The following is a 14,451-nucleotide window of genomic DNA, read 5'->3' as shown; positions in this document are numbered from 1 at the left end:
TGCGGGATGTCATGGTGGGACACCCCACTCACTTTAATCTGCTCCTCACCCTCCTCTATTTCTTTTTTTTTTGTAACTTTCTCTTCGTTCTCTGTACTCTTATGCGGCTGTTGAATCCGTCCTCTTCGTAGGGGGCCTGGAGTCATGTAGACTACTCTCCTGCGTGGGAATATTGCCTTTCACAGCAGTTCTTTATATGTACGCTGCATTTATACTTTCTGTACTCTTATGTAATTCTGTACCCCAAATGTTTTACAAAATGGACCTTTTCGATCATGAAAATAAAGATTTTATATTTTTACATTGGACTGCTGACTGTAATAACTATTTCTTCTATGACAGTTCGCTGACCTACATGATAGACGAGTGCCGGAAGAGGAGGAAGGAGCATACCCTGCAGCCAGAAGAACGGACTGCTTTCTACAATCTCCTCGGTAAGATTCACTGCACCTTCCAATGATTTCTGACCAGACACAACGAGGGGGATTTATTAGGACTGACGTTTCATACCCCGGTCTTAGTAAACAGTTCGCTGGAGTAGGATGCCACACATTTAATAAGAAGCTAATTTCTCATAATAATTTTGCCTCATCTTTCAGCTGGCCATTCACCACAATCGTGGCGTAACAATTGCACTCACAGGGTGTGGGAACGTGACCGCAGCCCTATCCCTTTTCTCCCAGGATCGGACATTAGATAAATATATATATGCTCACCGCTCATCTTCTCCCTATGCCCTCTCAGCATGCTGCGGCTCATACAACATACAGGGCCATATATGTGATGCAGCACTCAACTACCTCAGTGCTGCGTCACATACAACGCTCTGCGCCAGTGCCTTGTACGAGCTGTGGTCCGCAGGGAGAGCCTAAGTGGGGAGAAGCGAAGTGGAGCGTTGAGGTGAATACATTTTTATTTTATTATTTTGATGTATTGTCCGATAGGAGGGGAGGGGGAATTTGATCACACAAAGTGTGATTTACTTTTATTCTCATGTACAAACATATGACAACTTATTCTAAACATAAGCCATCAATATTTTATCAGTGAGGGTCTGGCTCCTGGCACCACTATAGTAAGCAAAGTAAAGGAGCTGCAGTGTTCCAGCGAGTGTTAGGCTGGGTTCACACAACCTATTTTCAGATGTAATGGAGGTGTTTTACGCCTCGAATTATGTCTGAGAAAACGCCTCCAATACGTCGGCAAACATCTGCCCATTACTTTCAATGGGCTTTACGATGTACTGTGCTGACGACCTGTCATTTTACGCATCACTGTCAAAAGACGGCTCATAAAATGACAGCCTCGTCAAAAGAAGTGCAGGACACTTCTTGGGACGTTATTGGAGCCGTTTTCTCATAGACTCCAATGAAAACAGCTCCAAAAACGGCCGTAAAAAATGCTGCGAAAAAGCTGCGAAAAACGCTGCTAAAAACGCGAGTTGCTCAAAAAACATCTGAAAATCAGGGGCTGTTTTCCCTTCAAAACAGCTCCGTATTTTGATACGTTTTTTGTTAAGCGTGTGAACATACCCTAATAAATCCTTTACTGTTTACTCAAGCACAGCGCCATATATATAGTTGTGGCTGTGCCTGGTACTGCATTTCACTGCTGCTCAGTCCCAATAAAGTGAATGGGACTGATTTGCAGTATCAGACATAGCCACAACCATATGTATGGTGCTATGCCTGGGTAAGCAACAAAGGGGCCGTTGTTTATCCCTTCTCCCTGCTTGCATTCTGGGCCCTAATGACCAAGCAATATTTTAAGTTTTCCATCGTCACATTCGAAGAACTATAACCTTTTTATTTTTGCGTCGACATAGCTGTATAAGGTATTGTTTTTTACGGGACAAGTTGTATTTATTAATAGCATCATTTGGGGTACATATAATTTATTGATTAACTTTTATAAACTTTTTTTTGGGGGGGTAGAAGAAAACCTAAAATTTTGCCCATCTTTTTTGCGTCCTAAATCTACGCCGTTTACCGTGTGGTATAAATTACAAATAACTTTATTCAGCGGGTTGTTACGATTGCAACGATACCAAATTTGTATAGATTTGGTATGTTTTACTACTTACACAGTAAAAACACTTTTTTTTCAAAATTATTTGTTTTTGTGTCTCCATATTTGAAGAGCCGTAACTTTTTTATTGTTCCGCCGATGCAGTTGCATGAGGGCTTGTTTTTTGCGGGACGACTTGTAGTTTTTATTGGTACCATGTTGGAGTAGATGCGACTTTTTGATCACTTTTTATCATGTTTTTAAGTCAGGATTCACAGAAAACAGCAATTTGTCCATTGTTTTGATTTGATTTTTTACGGCGTTCACCGTGCGGGTTAAACAATGTAATAGCTTTATAGTCGGGGTCGTTACGGATGTGGTGATACCAAATATGTGTAACTTATTTGCTTCATTCTGGTTTTTTTAATAGTAAAGCATTTTGTAAGGGGAAAAAATGTGTTTTTAATTTATTTTTTTTCCACATTTTTTTTAAATTAACTTTATTCAACTTTTGTTTTTCACTTGTCCCACTAGGGGACTTTACTATGCGATCATCCGATCGCTTTTATAATACACTACAATACTTTTGTATTGCAGTGTATTACTGCCTGTCTGTTTAAAACGGACAGGCATCTGCTAGGACATGCCTCTGGCATTACCTAGCAGGTATTCACTACAGGCAGACCTGGGGGCCTTTATTAGGCCCCCGGCTGCCATCGGAGACACAGACACTCGGCGATCTTATCGCCGGGTGCCGGTGGGATGAGAGGGAGCTCCCTCCCTCTCTCCAAAACCACTCAGACCAAAACCACTCGAATGCGGTGCACGCTATTTAGCGCCGCATCTGAGGGGTTAAACGGGTGAGATCTATACTAATATCGATCTCACACATTCGAGCAGGGTTGCCCGAGCTCTCAGCTACATCTGGCAGCTGAGAGCAGGGAGATTTAACGGCTCCTTGATATGTTTATTTATCCTGATGCAGCGCAGTGAAACGGCTATTGCATCAGAATAAAGCCCACTAATGACCGCCGTGAAAAGGCTAATCGGCGGTCATTAAGGGGTTAAGCATTTACTTAACCTTTAATTCTTTGTATATAAACTATTTTGCATTTAAAGAATTTGAAATAAACTTTTTTCGTAGATGATGAGCAGATCCAGCTGTTTTTGGCCAAGGACATCTGTTTGAGGATTTCGGACAAGGTAATTTTATAATGACAAAACAAATAGACAATCAGCCAGATATAGACATGACTGACAAGAAAGATCAGATTTGAATAAAAGGGTTTATGTGGAATTAAGAGATATTCTACTTTACATCTACATCCTTGGTAAGATAATAATATTACAGTCAGAACAATGAGGATAAACCTGTGATTTATGTGTTGGGATTATGGACTGACATTAATAAACATATAAAAGAATCACCACATAAAGATAAGACATAAGAAGAGACCATTTCTCTATCTCCAAATTCTAACTTCTTGTCTTCTTCCACTAGTATCTGCTGGCCATGGTCCTCGTGTATTTCAAGAGAGCCGGACTGCGTACCGAGGAATATAGAGAGAATTTCTTTGCATCCCTGTGAGTATATTCACGTATCACATGTTTGAAGGAATACGCTCAAGTAGTTGTGGATCATGTGCTTTCAGGGTCACCATCAGGGCAGTACAGCTGGTACGGCAGTCAGGGGCCCGGCCACAATGCTGAAAAAAAGGGGTCTGCCCGCGTCTTAGTAACTGTAAACATTTCTATCAGGGCCCCAGCGTTAGTTACTTGGAGAAAGGAACGGACCCTTCCGTTCCTTCCTTGTAAGTAACTGTAACGCTGGGACTCCGAGAGGACAGTAGGGGAAGCTGCTGCATGAGAAGCATGAAAGCAGCTCCGTGTGGAGAGAGCCGCCCACCAGACATTTAAAAATTGCGGCAAAACTGCCTTATTTGTGCCGCAATTACAAAAATTACATGAAAATAATAATGGAACAAAACATGAAAAAAACTGTGCTTTTAGGCTATATTTTCACAGAGCAGTTAAATCAAGTTTTTGCTGAGATTTTGCAAAAAATTGCATTTGACTGCACTGTGTGAATAGACCCTAAAGGCCGTTTTACCGGCAGATAATCGTAAGGTGCAGCCAGCGCTGTTCAACGAGACATCGTTAATTAAGGCCCGTTTGCTCCTGTCACACGGAGCTATGGATGGAGTCGAGCGGTCGTTACTCGGATCCCTCGTCCCCATACGTTATTATCATTTACACAGGGAGATGTGATGCCGACAACGATAATATTTCACTTATTTAAAAGGATACGACCAGTAGATGATCGTTCATCTTGTGTTCGCTGCCCTGTTTACACGGGGCAATTATCGGCAACAAGCGTTCTATGAATGCCTATGTCTCCTATTTTTGGTGCTGTTGAACACTGAAAATCCACTACAAATTACAATTTGTACAATTTATGTGAATTAGGTTTTCAAATCCGCATTCACATGCAGCAGAAAAAAAATCTGCATGGGCTTTAGGGTATTCTGCTGATTGTTAAATCAGCAGCATGCCTATTATGTTGCAAAATTGGCACGCATGTCACCCTTTACAATGCAAAGGGTTAATTTGCTGCGAATCCTTAGCAAAATCTGTAAAGGTAAATTCACACGTAGCATAAACACTACGGATTTTCCACAATGGATTTCATTTTGGAAAATCCGTAGCGTAATACAGTAGCAGCAGCAGAGTGGATGAGATTTGAACAAATCTCATCCACACGCTGACTAAAAATATACAGAAAAACAGTTCATAAATTGACCTGCGGTGCGTTTTTTTAATCCGCAGCATGTCAATTTATGCTTTGGAATCGCTGCTTTTCTGTTGAGAGTTTTCCCAATTGGATTTAATGGGGAGGTAAAACCCGCAACAAATAGCAGATGTTGCAATTTTTGCGGTGAAAAAGCTGCAATGTCAGGGGCTTCCCAATGCCGGAGTCCCCAGACAGAGCATCACAAGCAGTCTGCCCGTGGACTTTGGCCCAGGTAAAGCCCCTGACGTATCTGTTCATTTATGGATACGGATATGGATACCGTTCCCCAGGCGACGTATCCCATTGTGTGCCATATGTTTTGGCTGAATTCAATAAAATCCAGGGTATCAACTGGTCACTGACTGCTTCATGGTTTCGTTCCCTATAACTTGAATAAAATCAGTTACTGCATATAACGTACAAACGTGAGCGCCCCATTTTCCGTTGCCCACCCACGGTAATGAAGGGGGGACCCAATCTCTTTGGCTGTATGGGGCCCAGAAATTCCTGATTGTGGCCCTATTCGCTTTACATTAGCTTTATCCCTTATAGGTTACAAAACAATTATGGTCATGTTTTAGCAGTAAAATAAAAATATTTTAACATTTTAATATCCAAAAGACAAAATATCAAACCTATAGATTACACTATGTAGCCTTCTGACTTTGGGGGGAGGGGTAATTCTAACATCCTTGGACCCCATCGCTATCATTTATAGTAACACAAGTTTCCTTTACATTGAGATATAGATGTATACAGTGCACTGCTCTTCCATGTGTCATTAATAAATTATTACTTTTTTCAGATTTCTAGCGAACCAGTTCGAGGAGGACGAGGACTTCAGAGACGAGATCTACGCGTGGGCCTTAGGAAGTGACTGGGAAATGAAGACAGAAGAGCTGCATCACCAACGCGACCAGTTGCTCTGCCGGATGGACTTTAGAGCGTGGGTGGCCCGGACCACATGTGATCTGGTCTGTAATAAAAAACAGAACAAGTGCCGTCTTTGATTAAGAGTCTGTGATGAGAAGCCAATTTTACCTCATTTACTATTCCATTTTAGATCATGGCACAAGACCCTTTCCACTGGGCATGGATGAGAAACAGGCAAATCCATCACAGCTGGGCCATACGTGCGTCAAGGAGAAATAAAGAGGAGTTTTACACCCGAGGCCCATGGAAGAGCGCGCTGTCCTGTGCCCGTTGTAGAAACATCATTTTGCATCCGTGCATGTGGAAAGTGGAAGGAAACATCATTAGCCGGATAGACACAGCAGTGGACCCGGAGACACCGATTGAGGTCCCTGACTAATAATAACGCTGGTAAGTAAAATGTTGGTGTTATAAAGAAGTAGGTAGGAAAAAATGATCACAAAAGTGCGAAGTAAAATGCAGTAATGGATCTTCTAATCCACATGTTGCTGAACGTTTTCTCTTGTACCTCTATTCCCACCCAGGAGGTTCTGCTGCCTGATCCACAAGAGAGATGAAGACCATGATGGATGACCAAACATGAGGAGCAGGTAATGTATAACACATGCATGCACGCACACAAAAACACATAATAAATACATACACACTAATACTTACACACACACATACAGAACTATACACAATCATACTCACTGACACACTGCACATAGTAACACAGTCACTTTTTACATTTTCTGGCTCTATTCCTTGTATGGGGGAATCCACATATACACATGTATACTGTACACGCGCACATACGTTATATAGCGTTAACCTCTCTTAGTATGCCAGAGGAAGGACAGTACAGCGGCCATGGTTTCCCTGCAGGTTTCCTCCACTGGGGGTTTTGCCTGTCCTGAGTGTCGCTCTACGCTCTTTGTGAGTGATGCGAGGTAACACACAATCACAACACACACACAACAATAAAATTCACATAGTTTAACACTCCTTACGTTGTCTGAGTCATTTCTTGTATGAAAGCGACATATGGTGGTCTGTGTGATGGGTTTGTGATAGTGTCCTCCCTTCTGATCGCACTGGAGAATTTACTGACACTATGTGAAGGACGTCCGCTCATCATCGACATTCAGGAGAGGCATCAGCAGAAGTCTACAGGAAAGAAGACATTTACAAATCAATGAAGAAATGCATTTATTGGATGTAAGGTTCATGGGTGGGCGTTGGTTAAATTGTAAAATTTAAGAACTTTCTAAATAGTCTTTATTTAAAATGTTCTACCATTTTGTTGCTCTAGAGTCTGTGCAATTCCTATACATAGCTGGCTGTGCTGCTGCTTTTGTCATAGATCTGACAGCTCACTGCTCCCTCTGGACTGACATTATCTGCTCTCCCCTCCTTTCTTTCAGTGTTAGGGTATGTTTACACGACAACGCAAAATACATCTGAAAATATGGAGCTGTTTTCAGGTGAAAACAGCTCCTGAATTTCAGGGGCTTTTGCATGTACTCGCGTTTTTCGCGGCGTCTTTTACAGACGTAATTGGAGCTGTTCTTCATGGAGTCAATGAAAAACGGCTCCAAAAACGGCCCAAGAAGTGTCCTGCACTTCTTTGATGCGGGCGTAATTTTACATACCGTCTTTTGACAGCGACGCGTAAAATTACACCTCGTCTGAACAGAACATCATAAGACCCATTGCAAGCAATGGGCAGATGTTTGCAGACGTATTGGAGCCGTCTTTTCATGCCTAATTCGAGGCGTAAAATGCCCAAATTATGTCTGAAAATAGGCCGTGTGAACATACCCTTACAGATACCAACAGAGAGGGGCGGGGGTTATAAAATATATTAGATACCCAAATACAGTGACAGCCACAGTGTGCCTAAATCTAATGACAGCCACTGTGTCATCAAATGCAGTGACAGGCACAGTGTCTTGAAATACAATGACAGCCACAGTGTCCACAGATTTAGTGACAGCCACATTGTTCAAAATATACTAACAGTCAAAGCGCCCCCAGATATTGTGTTAATCACTGTGTCCCCCAAATATATTGACAGGCACAGTTTCCCCCGATATGGTGATAGACACATTGTCCCAATTTTGAAAACCAAACTGAGGGCGGCTGCAGTAAAGGCCCGGCAAAGCTTTACAAGGAGGGAAACTCATCATTTAGTGATGTCCATGTGTTTAGACTTCCGACAGTCAGTGACTTACAGCCAAGTATTAACAATAATCCTTATATCTATAGTGATGGTAGTTTGACTCTATATGCAGGGATCATCTGGTTTTATTTTTACACCAAATACTCATCTTATTAACAAGAAAATATCCCAGGTCACACTTTCAAAAAAATTAGGTGAAAAGCTTTGATATTAACCTTAAAGAGACTCTGTCACCAGTTTATATGTGCCCTATCTCCTACCTAATCTGATAGTTGCTGTATTGTAGATAACATCAGTTTTATTTTTTTAAAAGAGTCATACACTTCTCTTCATTCATGTTCAGCTGTACTCACAGCACAGCGTGATCTCGCGAGATCACGCTGTGCTGTCACTCCCACAATAACTTTACCGGATTGTCGGGAGAATGAAAAGACATCTCCTCCTGGCTGGAGGCGATGTCTGGTCATTGACCCGTAGGTCCGGTAAAGTTAATGTGGGAGTAAGTGACAGCACAGCGGGATCTCAGCGACTATCAGATTAGATAGGAGATAGGGCACTTATAAACTGGTGACAGAGTTTCTTTAAGGTTAATATCAAAGCTTTTCACCTAGTTTTTATTAGATGAGAATACCACTTTAAAAGATGCGGATTGGTTGGATGCACTGGAGTATCCCTTTCTAGTATCTCCTGCTGTTCACAATAAGAAATTATTGCTACCTCACACCAATGCCACTGCTTAGAAGGGGTTGTAGTCCATCTACCAATTGTCATAGATGTATGGCAGTCAACGCCGACTTTTGGCACCTTATATGGCAACGCCCCAATATTTCACACTTTTGGCAGGTAATTGTATCCTTACTGACTGATATTTCCCAGAAGCCAGTTCCTATGACTCCAGATGTTTGTCTTCTTGAAGCCTGGTCCTACTACAAATAATCACTTTCACAGGAGGCCCTCCTCTTGGCCTGGAAAACCATTGCTATGTGGTGGATGGCAAGGCAATCACTCTCTGTTAGGAAATGGAAAAATATGATTCAAACAATAATCCCATATGAGCGCTTGGTATACAAGAATAGGTGGTGTCCCCAAAAATGTACCATACTTTGGGATACAAGCTATTCATCCACACTCACACTTTACTCTGAGAACTGACTTAGGGCTTCAATGTCTGCCTATCCGATGTAACTCTGAAATGTGATGAGGAAATCGGATTCCCTTGGTTTCTTTTTCCTAATCTGTACCATGTGCATATACTGTATATTGATATTATGACCCACATGATGTCTTACTATTGTAGGAAACATTTTTTTGTACCAAAAACAGGGAGAGAAAATGTTTAATGTACACAATTTATTGTAGTACATACGTAAAAAGTAATTCATACAATCTGTTGTGACATTTCTGCTGTAATGTATCTTTCTTATTGTCTACTGAATTTTCAATAAAAAGAGCTTTAAAAATCTTTTGTTAATTTATCCAATTTGTTTTTTAAATGTAAAAATGGAGGGATGATGTAAATAAATGGCTGTATTTCCTAAAAGCTTAACCCATTAGTGACTGCCAATTCGCCTTTTCACGGCGGCCACTAATGGGCTTTATTCTGATGCATACGCCTTTTCACGGCGCTGCATCAGAATAAATAAACAGAGCAGGGAGCCGTTAAATCTCCCTGCTCTCCGCTACCAGAGGTAGCTGAGGGCTGGAGGAATCCCGGCTCGAACGGGTGAGATCGATATTAGTATCGATCTCACCCGTTTAACCCTTCAGATGCGGTGCTCAATAGTGGGCGCCGCATCATAGCGGTTTTGGAGAGAGGGAAGGAGCTCCCTCTCATCCCACCGGCACCCGGCGTTTTAAACGGACAGGCAGTAATACACTACAATACAAAAGTATTGCAGTGTATTATAAAAGCAATCGGAGGATCACATATTAAAGTCCCCTAGTGGGACTAGTAAAAAAAACAAAAAACAGTTTAATAAAGTTAATTTAAAAAAATTTGAAATAAAAATTGAAAAACCCACTTTTTCCCCTTACAAACTGCTTTACTATTAAAAAAACAAAATTGAGCAAAAAGTTACAGATATTTGGTATTGACGCGACTGTAACGACCCAGACTATAAAGCTATTACATTATTTTAGCTGCACAGTGAATGTCGTAAAAAATAAAATAAAAAACAATGGAAAAATTGCTGTTTTCTGGGAATTTCTGACTTAAATAAAAATGTGATAAAAAGTAATCAAAAATTCGCACCTATTCCAAAATGGTACCAATAAAAACGACAAGTCGTCCCACAAAAAAAACGCCCTCATACAACTGCATGGGCGAAAAAAGAAAAAAGTTATGGCTCTTCAAATATGGAGACACAAAAGCAAATATTGTTTTTTAAATAGGCGTTTTTACTGTGTAAAAGTACTAAAACATACAAAGTCTATACATATTTGGTATCTTTGCAATCGTAACAACCCGCTGAATAAAGTTATTGTGTTATTTATACCACAGGTAAAAGGCGTAGATTTAGGACACAAAAAAGAGCGGTGAAATTTTTTTCATCTATTCCCCCCCCAAAAAAAGTTAATAAAAGTTAATCAACAAATATTATGTACCAAAAAATGGTGCTATTAAAAAATACAACTTGTCCCGCAAAAAACAAGACCTTATACAGCTATGTCGACGCAAAAATAAAAAAGTTATAGCTCTTCCAATGTGACGATTGAAAAACGTAAAAAATGGCTTGGTCATTAAGGTCTAAAATAGGCTGGTCATTAAGAGGTTAATGCAATATTTTTGTTAAACCCCTAGTAAATAATCAGTGGGTAAAGTAGTTGATGGCAGATATGTGTCATTGAGGCTTCTTGTCTAAGTTATGTAAGTGACTGGAGTTTGGGTCTGGGCTTTAGGGGTGACTGAAGCTCCTGTGACAGAACAATTAAATTGCAAATGCAGGTGTGACGTCCTCGATAGTACAGTGATAGCCACCATATCCCCAAATTTAGCCACAACTTTAGTGTTTCCAAATACAGTGAAAGCCACAGTGTCCCCAAATATAGCAAAAAAACACAAAATTACAGCAGTATAATGCGGAGACTAATATATTCGCAAACATGGTATATGGATTTATTTAATTTGCATTACTGCTATATCTACCATACTTATAATTGTGAGATTTGTAGCGCTGAATATAATCCACTTGCGTGAGCCCAACTTCCACTACAAGGCGACTTCATACAGGGGGTCCCTACACTAAACATTATACCTGTACAATTCTAAAATCGCCTTGTTATTTGGCTTTGGCCTACAAACTTCATTCGGGGCAGGTAGGAAAGCAAAAATAGCGACAGCCACAAAGTCCACAAATACAGCGACAGCTACAGTGTCTCCAGGTATAGTGATACCACATTGTTAGGCTGGGTTCACACAACCTATTTTCAGATGTAATGGAGGCGTTTTACACCTCGAATTACGTCTGAAAAAATGGCTCCAACATCTGCCCATTACTTTCAATGGTCTTTACGATGTACTGTGCCGACGACCTGTCATTTTACGCGTCGCTGTCAAAAGACGGCTCGTAAAATTACAGCCTCATCAAAAGAAGTGCAGGACACATCTTGGGACTTTTTGGAACCGTTTTCTCATAGATTCCAATGAAAACGGCTCCAAAAACAGCTGTAAAAAAGGCTGCGAAAACACAGCGAAAACGCCGCGAAAAACGCCGCAAAAAAAGCGAGTTGCTCAAAAAACTTCTGTAAATCAGGGGCTGTTTTCCCTTGAAAGCAGCTTCGTATTTTGAGACGTTTTTGACTCTACGTGTGAACATACCCTCAGGCCTCATGCACACATCCTTCACCATTTTCATGTCCGTTTAACCCCTTAAGGACAGAGCCTAGTTTGTGTCTTATGGCTCAGAGCCCATTTCTCAAATCTGACATAATTCACTTTATGTGGTAATAACTTTGGAATGCTTAAACCTATCCAAGCGATTCTGAGATTGTTTTCTCGTGAGACATTGGGCTTTATGTTAGTGGTAAAATTTGGTCAATATATTCAGTGTTTATTTGTGAAAAATTGCAAAATTTAGAGAAAATGTAGAAAAAAATTACATTTTTCTGAATTTAAATGCATTCGCTTGTAAAACAGATGGTTATACCACCCAAAATAGTTGCTAGTTCACATTTCCCATATGTCTACTTTAGATTGGCATCGTTTTTTTAACATTCTTTTATTTTTCTTGGACGTTACAAGGCTTAGAACATAAACAGCAATTTCTCATATTTTTAAGAAAATTTCAAAAACCTTTTTTTTAAGGTTCCTGTTCAGTTCTGAATTAACTTTGAGGGGCCTATGTATCAGAAACCCCTATAAAACACCCCATTTTAAAAACTAGACCCCTCAAAGTATTCAAAACAGCATTTAGAAAGTTTTTTAACCCTTCAGGCGTTTCACAGGAATTAAAGCAGGGTGGAGGTGAAATTTGCACATTTCATTTTTCTTGCTGAATTTCAATTTTATTCCATTTTTTTTCTGTAACACAGAAGGTTTTACCAGAGAAACACTACTAAATATGTATTGTCCAGATTCCACAGTTTTTAGAAATGTCCCACATGTGTCTCTAGTGCGCTCGTGGACTAAAACACAAGCCCCAGGAGCAAAAAAGCACCTAGTGCATTTTGGGGCCTCTTTTTATTAGAATATATTTTAGGCAGCATGCCAGGTTTGAAGAGGTGTTGAGGTGCCAAAACAGTAGGAATCCCCCAAAAGTGAGCCCAATTTGGAAACTACACCCCTCAAGGAATTCATTTATAGTTAATGTTACCATTTTGACCCCACAGTTTTTACACAGCACGTATTTGACTTGGGCTGTGAAATAAAAAAAATGAAATTTTTTCCAATAAAATATAATTTTTCATCAAAATTTCTTATTTTTACAGGAAACAAAATACCTGTAAAGGATCTGCCAGACACACCTTCTGTGTCAACGCCCATAGGTAATCAGTCTGCACCTGCTTCTAAGTCTGTGAGACTGACTCCATCTTCCACCACTCAGGATGGCAGGCTTAGGAGTGGGAGAGCCTATCACAACCTGGCCAGACGGAGCTAGCTCCCGCCCTCTGTCTATTTATACCTGCCTTTCCTGTTCCTCCTTTGCTTGTGATTCTTCTCTGCTGGTTTCCTGGCCCTGCTGCAGCTTTTTAAACTACTGACCCTCTGCTTGTTATTAACCTTGGCTTTACTGACCACTCTTCTGCTCTGCGTTTTTGTACCTCGCTCATCTCCTGGTTTGACTCGGCTCGTTCACCTCGCTTGTTGCTCACGGTGTTCCCGTGGGCAACTTCCCATTCTCCTCATAGAGAATACGATTGCGCAATTAATTTGGTACCAGGAGCTAAGCTCCCTAAGGGTAGGATATTTAATCTCTCTTGTCCCGAACGTGAAGCCATGAGAGAGTATATCCAGGAATGCCTGGCCAAGGGTTACATTCGCCCCTCTACTTCTCCGGTAGGTGCTGGCTTCTTCTTCGTAGGGAAGAAGGATGGTGGTCTTAGGCCATGCATTGACTACCGAAACTTGAATAAGGTCACTGTAAGGAACCAGTATCCCCTTCCTTTGATTCCTGATCTCTTCAATCAGGTTCAGAGGGCCCAATGGTTCTCTAAGTTTGATCTACGGGGGGCTTATAACCTTATCCGCATCAAAGAGGGGGATGAGTGGAAGACTGCGTTTAACACGCCCGAAGGTCATTTCGAATACCTCGTCATGCCCTTTGGGTTGTGTAATGCTCCCGCGGTCTTCCAGAATTTCATAAATGAGATTTTAAGAGACTACCTGGGGGTATTTCTTGTAGTGTACCTTGATGACATATTTGTGTTTTCCAAGGACTGGTCCTCCCACATTGAGCATGTCAGGAAGGTGCTCCAGGCCCTTCGGGAAAACAAACTGTTTGCTAAGACCGAAAAATGTGTGTTTGGGGTACAGGAGATACCATTTTTGGGTCAAATCCTCACTCATGAATTCTGCATGGACCCCGCCAAGGTTCAGGCTGTGGCGGAATGGGTCCAACCTGCCTCCCTGAAGGCGTTACAGTGCTTCCTGGGGTTCGCTAATTATTACAGGAGATTTATTGCTAACTTCTCGGTCATCGCTAAGCCTCTTACGGATCTCACTCGCAAAGGTGCTGATCTCCTCCACTGGCCTCCTGAGGCTGTCCAGGCTTTTGAGGTCCTTAAGAAGTGCTTTATCTCGGCCCCTGTGCTGGTTCAGCCCAACCAAATGGAGCCATTTATCATGGAGGTTGACGCGTCCGAGGTGGGAGTGGGGGCTGTCTTGTCCCAGGGTACCAGGTCCCTCACCCATCTCCGTCCCTGTGCCTACTTCTCCAGGAAGTTTTCGCCCACTGAGAGTAACTATGATATTGGCAACCGCAAACTCTTAGCCATTAAATTGGCATTTGAAGTGTGGCGCCACTACCTGGAGGGGGCTAGGCACCAGGTAACGGTCCTTACCGACCACAAGAATCTGGTTTTCCTAGAATCTGCCCGGAGGCTAAACCCGAGACAAGCT

General features: G+C 41.5%; 1 protein-coding gene across 1 annotated transcript; it reads left to right on the top strand.

Moving 5' to 3' along the window:
- Positions 1–355: 355 nt before the first annotated feature.
- On the top strand, positions 356–6,116 carry LOC142760427 (speedy protein 1-B-like). Its single transcript, XM_075863616.1, has 5 exons — positions 356–434; positions 3,152–3,210; positions 3,509–3,591; positions 5,604–5,772; positions 5,862–6,116. The coding sequence occupies exons 1-5, from the start codon at positions 356–358 to the stop codon at positions 6,108–6,110; spliced, it is 639 nt and encodes a 212-aa protein (XP_075719731.1). The 3' UTR covers positions 6,111–6,116.
- The last annotated feature ends 8,335 nt before the right edge of the window (positions 6,117–14,451 follow it).

The sequence above is a fragment of the Rhinoderma darwinii genome, chromosome 4, assembly GCF_050947455.1.
Source record: "Rhinoderma darwinii isolate aRhiDar2 chromosome 4, aRhiDar2.hap1, whole genome shotgun sequence".
Lineage (NCBI taxonomy): Eukaryota > Metazoa > Chordata > Amphibia > Anura > Rhinodermatidae > Rhinoderma > Rhinoderma darwinii.
The sequence above is the reverse complement of the archived record's forward strand: the minus strand, read 5'-3'. Positions and strand labels throughout refer to the sequence as shown.